Source organism: Saccharomycodes ludwigii, chromosome II, assembly GCF_020623625.1.
Source record: "Saccharomycodes ludwigii strain NBRC 1722 chromosome II, whole genome shotgun sequence".
NCBI lineage: Eukaryota > Fungi > Ascomycota > Saccharomycetes > Saccharomycodales > Saccharomycodaceae > Saccharomycodes > Saccharomycodes ludwigii.
In genome coordinates, this window is record NC_060201.1 from 51,255 (window position 1) to 70,619 (window position 19,365).

The 19,365-nt window shown below is 30.2% G+C and overlaps 5 protein-coding genes across 5 annotated transcripts; 1 reads left to right on the forward strand and 4 right to left on the reverse strand.

The window, feature by feature from the left end:
• Positions 1 to 67: 67 nt before the first annotated feature.
• Positions 68 to 160, reverse strand: SCDLUD_001329 (uncharacterized protein; the record flags this gene model as incomplete). Its single annotated transcript, XM_046081469.1, has 1 exon — positions 68 to 160. A coding segment is annotated over one exon (93 nt), but the record flags the coding sequence as incomplete, so codon positions are not given.
• A 1,567-nt stretch (positions 161 to 1,727) lies between these two features.
• Positions 1,728 to 2,750, reverse strand: SCDLUD_001330 (uncharacterized protein; the record flags this gene model as incomplete). The annotated part of the gene is made up of 1 exon (XM_046081362.1): positions 1,728 to 2,750. The coding sequence occupies one exon, from the start codon at positions 2,748 to 2,750 to the stop codon at positions 1,728 to 1,730; it is 1,023 nt and encodes a 340-aa protein (XP_045935501.1).
• A 2,145-nt stretch (positions 2,751 to 4,895) lies between these two features.
• Positions 4,896 to 6,737, forward strand: SCDLUD_001331 (uncharacterized protein; the record flags this gene model as incomplete). Its single annotated transcript, XM_046081361.1, has 2 exons — positions 4,896 to 5,548; positions 5,621 to 6,737. 2 exons carry the CDS (start codon positions 4,896 to 4,898, stop codon positions 6,735 to 6,737), a joined length of 1,770 nt encoding a protein of 589 aa, XP_045935502.1.
• A 1,536-nt stretch (positions 6,738 to 8,273) lies between these two features.
• On the reverse strand, positions 8,274 to 8,648 carry SCDLUD_001332 (uncharacterized protein; the record flags this gene model as incomplete). The annotated part of the gene is made up of 1 exon (XM_046081478.1): positions 8,274 to 8,648. One exon carries the CDS (start codon positions 8,646 to 8,648, stop codon positions 8,274 to 8,276), a length of 375 nt encoding a protein of 124 aa, XP_045935503.1.
• Positions 8,649 to 12,362: 3,714 nt separating this feature from the next.
• SCDLUD_001333 (uncharacterized protein) lies at positions 12,363 to 18,242 on the reverse strand (the record flags this gene model as incomplete). Its single annotated transcript, XM_046076924.1, has 1 exon — positions 12,363 to 18,242. The coding sequence occupies one exon, from the start codon at positions 18,240 to 18,242 to the stop codon at positions 12,363 to 12,365; it is 5,880 nt and encodes a 1,959-aa protein (XP_045935504.1).
• Between the last annotated feature and the right edge of the window lie 1,123 nt (positions 18,243 to 19,365).

Consider the following 19,365-nt stretch of genomic DNA (forward strand, 5'->3'; position numbering starts at 1 on the left):
ACCCAATTAATTCAGTTACATCGGATGGATTGCTTGGTTCCAAAATAGCAATATCTAAGCCTTGCTCTTTGAAGTATCCCTTGGTTTGAGCCAAATAAATTGGAATGTGGTATGCAGCAGCTTGCCAGTTAAGTAAAAAGGTGATTTTATCAGTGGACATTTTGTTCTTTTTTGTTCTTGCTTGTTGATCTTTGTGTTTTTAGAAAGGAAAGGAAAGCAAATATCTTGATGATAATTATCCATGGCCTTTATATACGTTTCATTTTACATTTTTATTTGTTCATTTCCTCCCCTGTTGAGTAGAAGTATTCAAAAAAAATAAAAGAACGTGGATTATAAATCTTTGTATTTTGAATTCATAAGCTATGCCTTATTATTGGATTTTATTTTTTTGTTAGCATGTTTGTAAAGATGTCTAGTTTATTATTCAAATGTTTAAGGTAATTTTTTTTCTTATGTTTTTTTTTTTTATTAGGCGCAGAAAAAAAAAAATATAAAATTGTGTTGCATAATATTTTGATGTTGTAGTAAAAACCTAAATATAAAAAGGAGAATGAATATTTTTTCTTCAAAGTATTTGAAAAAAGTTAATAACAATGCATAAGAGACTATACATGATATACTTTAATATATTGACAAAGTTAGTTGTTTTTTAGTCACTTTTTATACGTAATGATATACTTGTTTGAATATTATTATTGTTGGAATAACTCGTTGTCTAGGTTGTTACCCGGTGTCGAACTATTATTTTCTTCTACCGGCATTTCTGTATTAGGTTCTTCACTCATTGTCATAAGAGTATACTTTCTTGTTCTGTATTATGAGGCCGTTGATCATATATTTATTATTGTTGCTTGACTTTAATGCATATTAGTCTATTTGTTATTGGATTTCTTGTTCTGTAATATCACTTCCATAGTACTTGTAGTTCACATCATTGTTCGGGGATTATTACTCATTTACTGGTTGCTCACGTAAAACTTGTTTTATTGCAACATATTCGTGGTTGATAACATAGCTATATTGCTATTATTAGGATACCTAATCATTACACTTTGCTGTGTTTGACAACCCCTATATTGTTCTCATCATGAAATGCGCCTCGTGTTATGTAATTATGTTCTTGCTACCATTAACACGCATTTTATTATGTCGCTGGCAGAAAGGCCTTACAGTGAGTTTACATTTTATACGATAGGAATATGCCCTAACACTTTTTGTAAGTTTGAAGATTTATATTTTATAATAGTTGTTAATGCAGTTTCTATTTATTATTTTTTTTTTTTTTTTTTTTTTTTTTTTTTGTTTTTTAGCGTTTTGTAGAAAATAATATTTTAGTAATGTTAATATTATAAAACAATCGAGAGGATTAATCATCCCCAAACACCTTAACAAGAACTATATAAATATATATATATGTGACCGTAGACATGCTGCAGAACAAGTTGGAAAAAATTTTATCCTGTGTAGGCGGTTTTTTTTTTCGTTGGAAACTTTGGATACAAGGCTTACGTATTCCAAAAAACAAATACTAAAAAAATTTTCTACAAAACCCTAAAAAACAAAAAAAAGTAACAAATAAAAACTGAATTAGCAGTTATTATAAAATATAAATTGTCAAATTTAAAGAAAAGAAAATAAAAAATAAAAAAATAAAATAATATAAAGTTAAGCCTTCAACGCATATTATTTAAATATGTCTCCTTGATTATCTAACCACCTATATGTTAAAAATATTGTTTAATTTGTTCTTCGACATATTCCCAAATTTTTAAGCCAGCCCCATTACTTAACCCTAATTTAATATCTTCTCTTGGTTCATGTACTTCTCCAAAAGGTACAACGTATTCGCCTTGTTTGGATAGATCCGGTGACAAAGCAGCATATAACTCAGAATAAGCACCATACTTAGAATCCCAAAAAAGTCTTTTAGCAATATTCTTTACGACAAAAGAATAGTCTCTAGTTAACTCAGTTTTCAAAATACCAGGGAAACAAGAAGTAGAAATGATGCCATATTTGTCTGCATGGTTTAGATCTGCCCATATTTTAGCTTGATAAATATTAATAGCTTTTGATTGACCATATAAAACCGAGGAACTTGGTCTACTACTAACATCTTTATATGTTGGATCATCCCAATTCACCCCATAATTAGAGGGAGAACTAAAATGAGCCAAAGAACTAACCCAAACAATTCTTTTTAAACTAGAATCCTTTTTCAAAAAAAGAGGATCCAAGAAATGTTGTAACAATTGAGGACCCATAACATTGGTGGCAAACATAGCTTCAATCCCGTCCTCATTGCTCAAATCATTACGAGAGGACATTAATCCAGCGTTATGTATAATAAGATTTATTGTTTTACCCTCTAGCTTATTCTGTAAGCTTAAACCTGTTTGCTTAACAGTTTCAAATTTAGTAAAATCACAACCAGCAATAATTTGCAATTTTTCCTTAGATACTTGCGTTTCTTTAATTAAATTTTCAGCTGCCAAGTCACCTCTTGATTGGGTTCTCACGACACCAATAACCGTACAATTCTTGGCAAGCAAAAGTTTACACACTTCATAACCAATACCTGTATTCATACCAGTTACAATAGCTAATTTATCACTTAAATCGGGGTAATCCTTTTCAGTGAATTTGGGTAAATTTGGTCTAATTGCATAATAGTATTCTTTAATTGAGTAGAGCATACTACACCTTGGAACAGGTGGTAATGTTGATTGATCGACAGTGGTACTCATTGTATTTATTTTGTTATATTTTGTCCTGAGTATCCTTTTATTTTGTATTCATTAGTCTTAAAAATTAAATTAGTTTCAGAGAAATGTATCGGCAAGATGAAAAGACTTTTTTTTTTGCCACCCCCTAAAAGAAAATATAATCGAGTCACTTTTTAAAACATGAAGAAATGTAAAGACCGAAGAATTTTACACGAGTGTGTTTTCTTGTATGTTCAATGATAACCCGGCTAGAAACACACATATTAAAACAAGTAATTTCTTTGAGTGTGTTTTCCATCGTTTTTTTTTTTTTTTTTATTTTATTTTTATTTTATTTATTTTTATTTTTATTAGAATAGTTCGTTGTCCGGGTTGTTCACCTAAAGCTTATTTTATTGCAACATTTCTTATGGTTGGTAATATACTTGTATTACTAGCATTGGGATTCCTGTCTATTACATGTTGTTGTAATTTACAATCTCTATATGTTCTTACTATGGATTGCGCCTCGTGTTACACATGTAATTATGTATAGATGTTATCTATATTGTGTTCTTATTCTCGACATTATTAATATGCGTATCGCTAGCAAAATTGTCTTGCAGCGAGTTTGCATTTTATACGGTAGGCGTATGTCCTAACAAAAAAAAATACTAGATTCAAAAGCGAATTTTTTTTTTTCTTTGGACGGATATGCTACATAGATTCGGATTAACTAGAAGGAATATTAGTGAACTGCATCCCTTTAGGCTAGAGACCGTGGTAAAAAAAAAAAAAAAAAAAGCTTGCTATTATAATTTAAAATTAACACTCAATACCTTAGATTCAGTAGTTTATTCAACATCAACAGCAAATAAGGAACCAACACAGTCGATAATCAATATCAAAATGGATTAGTGGGATGCTAAAATTGTATAAGCCTTTCGTAATAACAATGCAGATATATTCATAACTATTTTTCTTTATTATTAAAATCAAAAGCTTATATACAAATTTAAACTAAGTTTCAATTACTAAGGATTATTGTTGGTGTGTGATAAACGATAGCGATTAAACTTTGAGCTAGAACTAGTTACACGTTTACTTAGTCCATAACTGTGGGATAAAGAATGGAGCTGAATTACTAATAAAGCTTTTATATATATATTATTATTAAACGGAAAATGAGTTTTATTTCTTGTCCGATGTACAGCTGATATTGTCTAACAATTTTTTCCCCCCTGTATATTCATAAGTGTGTAAGATAGTTGTGTATTAGACATTCAGTTTTTTTTTTCTTTTTTCAGATAAAAAATGGGTCTTTCTATGGTTGTTCCATCTTTCGATGGTGATTTATTGTGATTATTTTTTAATGATAAAATTTACCTAGTAATTATAATTATATTTATACATATAAAATAGTAACAATCAACTCCAATTTAACATCGTGTTTTTAGATATTTCTAATCCATTACATATAATCAATAAGTTTTTTCAAAGATGTCCAAGTTTCTTATAGATTAGTTAGCGGTAGAAATGAAAAGACCAACTTGTGCCAGTAAACACCTACATTAGTCTTATGCAAAGTTACTGAAAATAAAAACCATTTTCCATATCTTTTATTTTAACACTTAAAATTGTCTTTATATTATTATTATTATTATTTTACTAGTGCAATAAAGTACCCATATTTCTTTTTTTTTTTTTTACGTTGTATCTTGATTTTAATTTAAGATAGCTATAAAAGAAAAAAATATTATTTAATGGATATCTTTTAAATATTCAAAAATTTAAATGTCACCGAAAATATATTTTTTTTTTTTAAAGCGCGTTCAAAAAATATTCAAATTAGTTTGTGAATATTGTCATTTTGTTTGATATATGCACATATCTACATTTTTCCAGATATATAGTACTAATAGTACGAAATAATATATATGTCGTTATTAAAATTTTTATGAGGAATATAACTAGTGACTTATTCAAGGGGGAAAAAAAATCAGGTTTTCTTACAAAGATATATAAATACTAATGCTTGTGTCTTCCAAAAACTCGCTGTTTTTCTTTCTTCGATCCATGTATCAGATCTTTTTATCACAAGATCTATAAATTTTTAATAAAAATAATAAATATTATTGTTAATCTGGTTGCTAAAAAAAAAAAAAAGGAAAGTCAACTACTTGCAGAATGACTAAAAACATAAACACTATAAAAATACAATCACCACCACCATATTTATCGATTATCCACAAAAATAGTCCAAACAAAGATGCTAATACCACCATTACCTCAAAACATGCACCTACAGTTCTAACAATTGCTGGATCAGATAGTTCCGGTGGTGCAGGTATCGAAGCGGATTTAAAAACAATAACCTGCAACAAATGTTACGGATGTACCTGTATTACAACACTTACAGCACAAAATCCCCACGGTGTGATCGATCACCTTGCAATTCCACAAAAAATTGTAGCAAATTGTTTGAAAGCTAATTTTAAAGATTTACAAATCGATTGTGTTAAAACTGGGATGCTAACTTTCGAAGCCATCAATGCGATATACGAAGAGTTGCTCAATAATGATAAATGTAATGACCTCAATTTTGTTGTTGATCCCGTTTTCGTTGCCACTTCTGGTTTCCAATTGACATTTGATAACCCTAAGAACGAATTAATTAAACAGTTGTGTGAGAAAATATTTCCACATGCCTTATTGATAACCCCTAATTTGGAAGAATCTATTGATATTTTGGAATATTTTAAAGAAGTTGCTGGCAACAACAATACTTTTGGTATCGAGGATATTGGCTCTGTTGATGATTTGATTTCTATTGCCATTGAGTTACATAAAAAAGTTAAAACCCCTAACGTACTGGTTAAAGGAGGCCATTGTCCATGGACCACCAGCAATAGCAAAAATATTACAGATGTTTTATATCTATCAAAGGAAAATAAAATTATCGTATATGAATCTCAATATATCAACACTAAAAGCACCCATGGAACTGGATGTACTTTAAGTAGTTGCATTGCCTCAAATTTAGCTCAGGGGTATGATTTGGTCAATAGTTGTTTTGGTGCTATTGAATATGTTTCCAATTGTATATTTATGGGCCAAGCAAACTACACACCTTGCAAAAAAGTCGATATTAATGGGATTGACAATGGGCCAATTAACCATTGCTGGAATATTAGTAAATCCCCTATACAAAGAATGTTTGATGACACATTGTACTCAAACCCACCCACGGTTGGCACTAATATTAGCAACACTCACAAACTTTACGACACCGAAAAATCATTTTATGAATATTTGATTACTCATCCTGAAATTGCACCACACTGGGAAAGTTACACAAAACATCCATTTGTTGATAAACTGAGTAGAAATGAATTGCCTTTGCATCAATTTGAATTTTATATCGCTCAGGATTATTATTATTTGGTTGGTTACGCCAAGATAAGTTCTTTGTTGGCCGCCAAAATCCCTGGATATGATGGATTATTACAGCAGTTGGAGATCATCGGCAATGTTAATGCTGGACTTAATAGACATATTAAGAGGATAGGTGCTATAGAGAATTGCAGTGATGCTTTGGAAACTATTGCTTACTTGGAAGAAGCCCCTCGTAGATTTGCTTTAAAAAATTATCATAGAATATTCAAAGATATTGCTGATAATAATGGTACCCACCTTGAGTTAATTATTGCTGTTGCTCCTTGTTTGCACGGCTATGGTGTAGCTTCCTCGAATTTTATTAAAAATTTGGATTCAAATGGTGATAATAGTAGTTTAAAAAGTAAAATGTATCGTGAATGGATGACTGATTATTCTAATGATCATTATCAAAAGGCGAAGAAAGATGGCGTTGAACTATTAAATAAAATCGGCGAGTATATCAATTACACCGGGGATTCCAGTAGATTGGAAAACTTGATTCAAATCTTTAAAGAAGTTGTTATTTTGGAAACCAAATTTTGGGATGAAGCCTTGAAGGCTGATGAGGAATGGTACTATAAGCAGACATAAGTAATAATAATGATAATTGACTGTTTATGTAAATTTTTTTTTAAATTTTGTTGTGTATATTTTGTCCAAAGTCGGAAGTATTCGGATATTCGGACAACATGAGTATAAAACATATATCATCTACGTCATTTTAAAATTTTTTTTTTTTTTTTTTTTTTTTTTTTTTAATACAATCAAAAATATATCTTAAAAGGAAGAACATACAAATGTGTAAAAAATTTCAATTTTATTTTAGTACTTTTGTTTTAGAATATTCGGTAATAAATTTTAATTATTTTATTAAAATTAATATAAAATATAAGTTTATACAATTAAAACGAAACAATAATTCAATTTAATATTAACAAAAGCAAGTCTTATTTTGAATTTGCGTTAATGTAATCTTCTAAAGAGTTAAATGCTTTCAATTTTAGCAAATCACTGACATTTGAATCTTTCCAATTAACTTTATTTTCAGTAAAAACATACCTGGCCGGTCTAAATGTTCTTTCAGTAGCTATAGCGGTAACCGTACACGCGACAGCCCCCTCTATTAAAAAAATTAAATATAGGATTCTTATGTTTAAATTTCTTTGATAATTTCAAATCAGTTTGCAACTCAAGTTCAAAAAATAAATTATAAATTTATAAATTTCTTTTCCATTCTTATTGGAAAATTTACTCTTTTTAGACATTTATCCCTCTTATCTAATTTTTTTTTATTACGATACAATTACGATATTGATTAATCGCTATTTTTTTAAGATACCAAAGTTGAACTAATAATTTTTTTTTTAATCTAACAGAAAGAAAAAAACAGCTTTATTTGAAATACTAGTATTATCATAGCTAATGGCAGATTTGTTGTTAGTATTAGTGGAAATGGGCAGATTGTTATTATTAGAAGAAGAGTAATTCAAAGCAAAATTGGAAGTTGCATTAGAAGTTACATTAAGGGTGAATCCAGAATTAGTTTCACAAATAGAATTGAAGGTGTTAGTGCATAAAGATACAGGGTTTGAAGTTATAGGAATATAATAATTACTCGTTTCATAAAAAAAAAAAAACTTTTATAGATTGTTTCAAAATTTGAATTTATTTCACCCATTTCAGCAATCTTAAAAAAATCATTTAGTAATTTTACAATTATTTCCGATTCATTATCAGAATTACCAAATTCCAGATCAATAAATTTATAACTCGTCGATCCAAGTAAGGAAGTGGCAACTCTTAGCAAGTCATTGTTATTATACTTACTAGAATATTTCCCAAACTGCGCTTTGAAATCTTTTTCTCAATTACTATGTAAAACTTGAATCTTTATTAATCTATCAGTGATAGGTTGTAAAAACTTTAGCGAATTCATGAGCGAAACCATAACCAGAGGATAATGAGGTTCATTTTGAGAATAAAATAAAACTAAGTTTTGCAATATACTGGTTATTTTAAGCAATTCTTTCATAATTTGAAAATCTTTTTCTGTAAAAGCATCAGCCTTAATATCAATCGCTTTATATTCTGGGAGTACCAAAAACTCCTTTAATCCAAGGGCTCCATTTAAGGCATCATGCAATGAATTCCATCAAACATGGATATCCACTCTTTAGGTAATATCTCCCTCTTTAATTTTTGTAGAACAATATTTCTAAACATGCGAGTATGTTTAGGTGATCTTTTAAAACAAGTGTGGTGTATATTTGTTTGGTTTAAAACATCTAAAATATCATCTTTATCACATTCTTCATCATCAAAAGTACATTCCACTTCACCATTTGCTAATATTTCATGATCAACGCTCTCATATTCTTCCCTTTCATCACCTCCAATATTATCTTGATAATATTTGTTTTCTGGCCTTTTTTTCTCTCTCTTTAAAGTTAAACCAAAAAATGATTTTGCAAAATAAAGAAGTACAATATAAAAAACATCCATTATAGTTAGTTTTGATATCTACAAAGGCATCATCTAAATGAGTGCAAATAAATTTACTTGATTTTATCGCAACCGCAGCATTATCAGATGTAAAATAAAGAGAATTCTTGGATAAAAAGCTATATTTCTTGACTATCTGTTTCCAACATTCAAAAGCCTCTTGATGATCAAATTTTTTCTGTGGTCAAAACCCTACTAAAAATACCTTCATTTCATTAGCCTTGTTTAAAAAATGTGCATTAAATGCAATATAATGATTACCAGCCTTTGAGATCCAAAAATCATGACATATTCCAATAAAATTATCTTCCACGGTGTTCCTAATAAATTGTTGAATAAATCTATCAACATTAAAGTCAATGTTCCCATAGTTAAGATTAATATTAAATTCCTTATTTATGGGCTTGAATGATTTTAAAACCATTTTTTCATACTTTTCATTCACTTGTGCTACTAGAGTATGAAAAGATGTAGATTTACCCACGTGCAAAACAGATAGATCGTTACAACCATTAGCAATTTCTTCCAATGCTAATTTGCCTATTAATCCACTATTTTCAAAGATAGTAACTGGTAAATTTGTCTTAACTAGTAACGTTGTTAATTTTTGTGATATAGGTTTGTCAAATTCCTCATTTCTTTTCCTAGCCAGATAAGATGCTAGGTATTCTTTATTATTAACTAAATGCACAAATTTAAGATGGTTTGTTAAGGCGGAATTTGATGGTCCTTTTCTTTTTAATGAACGTTTAGTATTAAACCCAGGATGTTTACAAGTGAAATAAAACAGATCCTCATTACCAATTAACAATTCAGTTGCCAATTCTTTTTTTAATGTTGGCTTGAAATCCTGATATGTCCATGTTTCCCATTTACTGTTTAGTGCCGAATGTTTTGGATAACATCTCAAAGCTAGTACTTGTGATTCAGTTAACCCAGTATATTCAAATTCAGTGGTATTTTTTTTTCCCTCTTGTTACTGCTAACCAAGGCAGTACTAGTGATGGCAGTGGTGTGAATAGTATCAGTGTTGTTAACAGAATTATCAACAATGGTTTCTTTTAAATGAGTCAAAAAAATAGTATTAACACTTACAACAATGTTTGTTGCTTTAAACAAAATATCATTTGTGGTATTAGTATTCTAAATTATTTCATAGTTTCTCTTGGTCTGTAAAATGTTGTTTTACGACATTTTTATTTACTTTTTTGTTTTTTTTTTCCCCTCAAACACGGTCTGCTTTATGTTCAAGAAGTCAGTAAAGAGAAAAAAAATTTAACATTGAGATAATAGTTTGGTAAAAGCAAAAACAAAACAAATAAAAAAAAGTTATTAATAATGCACAGGAATTTGTATGGAGAACGTGAGGAAATACGAGATTATCATAGTTTGTCCGAAAAGGAACCATAAAAAAACACGGAACAAATAATTAATGTCCATATTTTTTTTAATTTTTTTCACAACAGAGTTTACAATATTAATGACATAATAAATCTAAGATAATCATAAAAAACAAAAGACCAATTCTTTGTCATTTTTTTCTTTTCTCTCTTCCCCAATTTTTTTTTTTTTTATTTATAAAAAGAACAGTGAGACGCAGTGAAGTCAAGAATCGTATTTAATGTAAACCTTTGTTGGCATTAAATTACGTAAAATAAAAGAAAATCTTTTTTGTGATTTAATCTTATTTTTAACTAATCTTTTATAAAACGGTTGGAAAATATACGAGAATGTTTGTAGTATATCCATGCTTTCCCCCTTTTTGTTTTAAAGAAAATAGCGTCAAAAGTCAAAGTAGAGAATAACGAAGAATAAAAAAGCTACTCATAATAATACACATTCTCTTAATCTTAAAAACAATCATTTCTTTCTTTTCCCTTTTTCTTCTACTTAAAAAGCTTCTTTACAAAGTTACGTGAAAAGTGATTAGGAAAAAAGAATAATTGTAAATCAATATTCAACAAGTCCGAATACCGAAAAGAGAATTTTTATTTTTGAAAAAATGAAATCTGTAAAAAAAAAAAAAAAAAAAAAAAAAACCCTGAACAATTTTTTTTTTTACTGCCATGGCCGCAGCGACATTCTGTTTATTGTTCTGTTTACGAAGTTTGTTCATGGTTAAATTTGCTCAAAGAATATATATTTTTTTTTATTGATGTAGAGAAGTACAAAATTTACGATGTGATTTGCTAATACTGAAAAAGAAAAAGTTACACAAAATAATACACATTCTCCTGGGAAATAAATCGAAATACCGCATTTTTGTTTTTTTAGGTTCTATTTTATGGATTTAAGAAAAATTAAAAAAAGAACCAATAAAAATAACACTGCAAATCTCAAAAATAACAAGTTAAAAAAATAAAAATTAAAAAGAAAAAGAAAAAGAAAAAACAAATGTAAACATAAGAACTATAACACTTTTCTCTCGTCTAGACCTTTAACAATAACATTCTATCAAATTATTTTATGTGCTTTTCTTCCTTAGAATGTTAATGAGTAAAATAAGACCAAAAATAGAAATAAAAAAGGGCAATAACAAGAGTTATAACACTGCTAAACAATTTAGACATACTCATATTTTTTTTAGAAAAAAATGTTGACCAGGTAATTATTTATTAAAGAATTTGTATTATAACAACAAGAATATCATGATGGGGTCATTAATTTTATATTCCAGAGCAATGGCGTAGTATAATCATAGATTATATTGCTTGCTTGTATTTCTTTGAATCCCTTCAATTTTTTTAAAACGCTTAAGCTTTTCCCATCAAACCATTTTGTATATTACAAGTAATTTCTAAATGAACGAATTGTTCTACAGTTGTTTCTTCGAGTAACAATTAAACTAGACTGCTAGTAGTACTGTATTTTGTAAGCAGGTTGTATACACCAACAAATCTCGTTCAAATGATCCATTTGCTTGGGTATCGTTCAGAGCAGAATTATTTTTAATCCTATGAGGAATTAGTTGTGTTGGTGATTTTTTTATTTTTATTTTTTTTTATTTGTAGTTTTACATACAATATACATCATAAATGTCTTTGAAAAGCTTTTACCTTGCATTGTATTTTTATTTTCAACACCAGACATTCTAAATTCTATAAAAAAAACCAATTAATAGAAAAGAATTATTTATTCTATATTTTTTTTTTTTTGTGATATTATTACAGTTACAAGCAGTTGATATTTGCTCTATACAATAAAAAAATTGAGCATTTATGTTTCTGTTAGCAACACATTTTTCATTTACACCAAAAAAAAAAAAAAAAAAAAAAAAAAAAAAATACCTCTAAACCCTAAAAAAGGGCTTGATGTACATGCCAATCAAAACGTGATTAACGATAAACCATTAAAAAAGATGAAAGAAAACGAGTTTTTAACTTATAAAAATAAGCCAAGTATTAAATTAGACTAATTAAAAATAAAAGATTACACTAAAAATATTGCTCACATAAAAATAAGTGTATGAATTTGAGAAAGAAAAAATAAAAAAATAAAAAAACTTAGTTATAATGTACAGGATAGGATGTGCCAAAAGAAATAATAATATAACCATAAAAAATTAAAAATTCACCCAAAAAAAAAAAAAAAAAAATAAAATAAAATAATTATGATAGCAGCAGTCTTGTAAACTTAAACGAATCATAAAAGTAACATAAGCAACTATGTAAACCAAACCTTTTAAAAGTAGAACAAAGCTATTGGCTAGTTGGTTTAAAAAAATGAAATAAAAATCACAAAGAAAACACTTAATGATATAGATGGTGTGTTTTTGCGAACACCAGCTGTATAAATGGAAAATGAATAAGCACTACTGTTAATAGTTGCACTACTGGATGATGTCGTAACTGGTTGCGTAGAAATAATTGGTGTGATAGTAGTGGCACCGGTATTAGCAGTAGTTAAAATTGTAACAATGTTATTAGTACCAGATGTTTTGGATGTGTGTTGGGTTTCACTAATATTGTTGTTATTATCGGTAGTAATAGTAGCGGTATATTCTCCGGTACTTGAAGTAGTGCTCAAAGTACCTGTAGTCGTTTCGATAGTAGCAGGCGTAGTCTTAGTGGTAAAGTCCATGCTATTTGTTTCGGTTGTAACAGAGTACACAGGAGTGCCATTATCAATAATTGTAGTGCCCTCATTGCTCTTAGTATTACTAGTCTCAACATTTGTGTTTTTTGAATTAATAATGGTAGAAGTAACCGCACCACTGCTAAAAGTTGTTGTCGTAACACTATCAGTACTCGAAAGAATGTTATTACTTGACAAACTTGGTGTAATAGTAGTAGTAGTAGTATAATCATTCCCATTATTTTTACCGAAAGTAGATTCTGTACTAGTATATGTAACATAAGTAATATATGTTGTTGCAGAATCTGTAACGGTGCTAATACTTGTAACTGTAATGGTGGCGATTGGAATTGCAGAAGAAGCACTGGAAGTAAAACTATTAGGTGTAAATGACAATGAATTTGTAACGACATTACCACTCAAAACAGAACTTGATCTTGGTACATCTTTACTATTAGTGAATGTGTTATAAGTGGAACTAGTCAAACTTAATGGTAATGATTTCGTAACACTTGTACTGCTCATGATTAAACTAGATGATGTATAACTTTCTGTGTTACAAGATGAACAGTATGTTGAACTACTCAAACTTGATGGTGACGAAATTGTAGTAACTGCACTGCTTGTAATCAAACTAGATGATGTATAGCCTTCAGTACTGCTATAGGAAACATAGCTAGAATTACTAAAACTTAATGCTAATGAACTTGTAGCGTATGTACTACTCATAATCAAACTAGATGATGTATAACCTTCAGTACCGCTATAGGAAATATAAGTAGAACTCTCAATAGTATCACTACTAGATGAACTGTAGGCCGAACTACTCGTGATTAATGGTAATGAACTTGTAACATCTGTACTAATAGTTATAATTGAACTTGATGGTGTATAACTCTCTGTATTGCAGGATGAGCAATAGGTAGAACTACTCAAAACTAATGGTGATGAATTTGTACTAACCATACTAGAAGTAACAATGGAACTTGGTGGTATATAACTTTCTGTACTGCTATAGGAAATATAGCTAGAGTTATTAAAACTTAATGGTAATGAACTTGTTGCGTATGTAATACTCATAATCAAACTAGATGATGTATAGCCTTCAGTACCGCTATAGGAAATATAAGTAGAACTCTCAATAGTATCACTACTAGATGAACTGTAGGCCGAACTACTCGTGATTAATGGTAATGAACTTGTAACATCTGTACTAATAGTTATAATTGAACTTGATGGTGTATAACTCTCTGTATTGCAGGATGAGCAATAGGTAGAACTACTCAAAACTAATGGTGATGAATTTGTACTAACCATACTAGAAGTAACAATGGAACTTGGTGATGTATAACTTTCGGTACTGCTATAGGAAATATAGCTAGAGTTATTAAAACTTAATGGTAATGAACTTGTTGCGTATGTAATACTCATAATCAAACTAGATGATGTATAGCCTTCAGTACTGCTATAGGAAATATGGCTGCAATTATTAAAACTTAATGCTAATGAACTTGTAGCGTATGTACTACTCATAATCAAACTAGATGATGTATAACCTTCAGTACCGCTATAGGAAATAGAATTAGAACTGCCAATAGTATCACTACTAGATGAACTGTAAGTTGAACTACTCGTGATTAATGGTAATGATTTTGTACTATCCGTACTGATAGTTGCAATGTAACTTGATGGTGCATAACTTTCTGTGTTACAAGATGAACAATATGTTGAACTACTCAAACTTGATGGTGACGAAATTGCAGTAACCGCACTGCTTGTAATCAAACTAGATGATGCAGAAATTTCAGCACTGCTATAGGAAATATAGCTAGAATTACTAAAGCTTAATGGTAATGAACTTGTAGCGTATGTACCACTTATAATCAAACTAGATGATGTATAACCTTCAGTACTGTTATAGGAAATATAAGTAGAACTTTCAATAGTATCACTACTAGATGAACTGTAGGCCGAACTACTCGTGAATAATGGTAATGAAGTTGTAACATCTGTACTAATAGTTACAATGGAACTTAATGGTAATGAACTTGTAACATCTGTACTAATAGTTATAATCGAACTTGATGGTGTATAACTCTCTGTATTGCAGGATGAGCAATAGGTAGAACTACTCAAAACTAATGGTGATGAATTTGTACTAACCATACTAGAAGTAACAATGGAACTTGGTGGTATATAACTTTCTGTATTGCTATAGGAAATATAGCTGGTATTATTAAAACTTAATGGTGAACTTGTTGCATCTACACTGCTTGTAACCAAACTCATTGATGTATAACCTTCAGTACCGCTATAGGAAACATAAGTAGAACTTTCAGTAATATCACTGCTAAATGAGCTGTAGGCCAAACTACTCGTGAATAATGGTAATGAACTTGTAACATCCGTACTAATAGTTATAATTGAACTTGATGGTGCATAACTTTCTGCATTGCAGGATGAGCAATAGGTAGAGCTACTCAAAACTAATGGTGATGAATTTGTACTAACTATACTAGAAGTAACAATGGAACTTGGTGATGTATAACTTTCGGTACTGCTATAGGTAATATAAGTAGAACTTTCAATAGTATCACCACTAAATGAGCGGTAGTCTGAACTAGTCATGCTTAATGGTAATGATCTTGTACTAGCCGTACTAATAGATATAATGGAACTAGATGGTGTATAGCTTTCAGTACTACTAGAGACAATATGAATAGAACTTGCAATACTACTGCTATAGGAGCTATCGGTATAACTACTAAAACCTAACGATAAAGAACTTGTAACAATATCACTACTATATGAGCTATAGATGGAACTACTCATACTTAATGGTAATGATTTTGTACTAGCTGTAATACTATTTGTAATAGTACTCGATGATGTATAAGTTTCAGTACTGCTATATGGAATATAAGTAGAACTTTCGATAGTATCACTGCTAAATGAGTTGTAGGCCAAACTACTAAAGCTTAATAATGATGAAGTTGTAACATCTGTACTACTAGTAATGTAACTTGATGATGTACTGCTTGCAGGAATGCTATATGAGTTATAAGTAGAACTGCTTGAACTTATTGGCGATGAAGTTGTAGGATTTGCAATAGTTGTTATCGAACTCGATGAGGCATAACTTTCAGAACTGCTAGAAAAATCGAAGAAACTACTTGTACTAGAAAACAAGGTTGAAACAATAGGAATACTTTTCGAAATATCGCCAGACGATAAAGTTACAACTGTGGATACCATTTCTTCGGTCGTACTTCCAGGTATTTTAGCAGAGCTGAAAGAACCAGTGGAACTAGATGAAGTATTGAAATATCCAAACGTTGGTGTTTCCACATATATAATTGTAGAAGTAATAGGAATACCATTACTGCCGGTAACGATAAATCTCTCGGTTGAAAAGGTACTAGTAAAACCACCACCCCAACCAATAGTGGTTGTACTTAATCTATTGATATCTGGTGTTTCAACGTAGATAATAGTAGATGTGGTTGGATTCCCATCTGTTCCTGTTACGGAGAAAATACTGGTAGAGTAGGTAGTAATGTATGATCCAGTCCATCCTGTTGTAGTCGTTGTTGAAGCATCAACATCTGGTGTCTCAACGTAGATAATAGTAGATGTGGTTGGATTTCCATCTGTTCCTGTTACGGTGAAAATACTGGTAGAGTAGGTAGTAATGTATGATCCAGTCCACCCTGTTGTAGTTGTTGTTGAAGCATCAACATCTGGTGTTTCGACGTAGATAATAGTAGATGTAGTTGGATTACCATCGTTACCGGTTGTGGTGAATATACTTGTAGAATAGGTAGATGTGTATGATCCAGTCCATCCTGTAATCACAGTGGTTGAAGCATCAACATCTGGTGTTTCAACGTAGATGATTGTAGATGTGGTTGGATTCCCATCTGTTCCTGTTACTGTGTATATACTGGTAGAGTAGGTAGTAATGTATGATCCAGTCCATCCTGTTGTAGTAGTTGTTGAAGCATCAACATCTGGTGTTTCAACGTAGATAATAGTAGATGTGGTTGGATTCCCATCTGTTCCTGTTACTGTGTATATACTGGTGGAATAAGTACTGATATACGATCCAGTCCATCCTGTTGTAGTTGTTGTTGAAGCATCAACATCCGGTGTTTCAACGTAGATAATAGTAGATGTGGTTAGATTCCCATCTGTTCCTGTTACTGTGTATATACTGGTGGAATAAGTACTGATATACGATCCAGTCCACCCTGTTGTAGTTGTTGTTGAAGCATCAACATCTGGTGTTTCAACGTAGATGATTGTAGATGTGGTTGGATTTCCATCTGTTCCTGTTACTGTGTATATACTGGTGGAATAAGTACTGATATACGATCCAGTCCATCCTGTTGTAGTTGTTGTCGAAGCATCAACATCTGGTGTTTCAACGTAGAAAATTGTGGTAGTAGTAGGTATTCCATTAGTACCTGTGGTAGTTATTGTACTAGTGAAGTAGGTAGACGTGTAATCTTTAGTCCACCCAGTAACTTCTGTTGAATTTACCTCAATGCCAGGTGTCTCCACGTATATAATATTAGAAGTTGTAACTTTTTTATCTGTACCTGTAACAGTAGTTACCTTTGTGGTAAAAGTCGATGTATATGTCCCAGTCCATGGAACTGTGGTAGTTGAGTAGGCAGGACAATAAGATTCTTCTTCATCAAAAGTGAAAATATAACCTTCAAAGTTAGTTATTGTATTTCCATCAGGTAAAGTTACTGAAAAATTTAAACGTGCATAAGATATAGCATTTGAAAACACAAGTCTTAGTGGGTAATAGAACCCACCTATTAAGTTCATTGTACCTGAAGTTGTAGCATCCTGTCCTGAATTCCATCCTTTAATGGCATTTATAAAGAAATCAGTTGTAGCAGCAGTAATATTATTTTGTTCACAACATGTAAAAGCGTTTTCACCAAACAGAAGGCCAGCTGAATCATCAACATTTCCAAGGGTGAAAGTATAAGAACCGGTTTCTGGTGCTAAAAAGTAACCGGTAAGCTCCATGGTAAAATTAGTAAAAGTAGTATCATAGTCATAAACTAATGGTAAAGATACTGAAACTGCCTGACTATTATAGCATATATATGAGCTGCTATATGGAGACTCGGCACATGGACAATACCAATGTCCGCCAGGTGCACTAGAGCCATCACAAGCGCAAATAAAATAGTCGGCAGAATTTCTTTTATTATATTGGCATGGAAACCCTGATTCAAATTCAACTGTTTCTACGCCGTTCATTGTATGATAAGCTGTAGACTTTTGATAGTATCCGTAAGCCATATAATCTAAACTTGTAAAAGAACTAGTATCATGAAGAGTATAATTGTACCATCTTACTTTAAAGCCAGGAGTTGCATCTGTAAGTGGATTACAAGCATCTTCTGTATCGGAATCTGCTTTAACCTCAATTGCCCTATGTAAGTGTAATAAGCATAGTAGCAGTATTAAAACCCCACGTTCATATATTAAACGCATCGTGTCAATTAATTATGAAAAGCTTGGCCCTTTTTATTCTTTGTGTTTTGATTCTATGAATGATTAAAATTGCTATAAAAAAAATTACGGCGCATTAAAATAAGAGACAATTTCTATCGAATTAAAAATAAAGTGAAAAGACACCATCATACTTATATCAAAAGATATTCAAATATTTAAATGATTTTTCAAAATTTGTTTTATTTGAAAAAAAAAATACTTTTTCCTATTGTTATGTCCGTACTTTTTATTCATAGCCAAGTTTTTTTTTTTTAGTGAGAGCTTTTAGCTACAAATTCTTAATAAATTGACTGCACTCCAATTATTTTTGTTTGCTTTCCCCAATGAAAAAAATATTGTTTTTCTTCCTGAAGTAGCTGTTTAAACAATATTTCTGTAACTTTAAAGTGCGCTGTGGTGTTGCATTTTTTTTTTTCGCCCAAATTTATTTTCCAAAGTTTATGCGCAAGCTTCCAATATTTTTTTTTTTCCTTTTGTTTATTAAATTATATGATTTGTCCATGTTAATGTTCCTTTTTCTTTTCTTTTCTTTTCTTTTTTTTTTTTTTTTTTGTTTTTCATGGTTATTTTTTTATGGTTATTTTTTTTTAATGGCTGTTCTTTATTCTTAAAAAATTTGAAATAAAAGGGTGGGTATAAAAGTTCTATTTCGTATCGAAAGATCTGCAGTATTATTTTTGTTGGCAAAAAAAAAAAAATTCAAATATCAAAGAATTTTCAAACTGGTTTTGATTCCTTTCTAAATACTAAAAAGAAAAAAAAAAAAGAAAAAAAAATTAATGGCATTTTAGTTCATTATAACGGTAATTTTTCCACCACGGATATAAAAAAAATACGAGGAAATTCCATTTCATGCGTGATACTAATTAAAAAGTACACTCATATAATACACATTCCTTTAGAAAAATAATTACGCAATTCTGATCATACTCTGAGCATAATTATTGTATTTTTTTCTCCAAAGTAAATAGGGTAGATCGTGTAACACAAATTTCAATTAGAAAAAAAAAATGTAGAAATGTTAATAGATCAATTAGACCAATAGAATTAATATGAATAAAACTATGCATAACAATAGCTATACTTTAAACCTATAATTAAA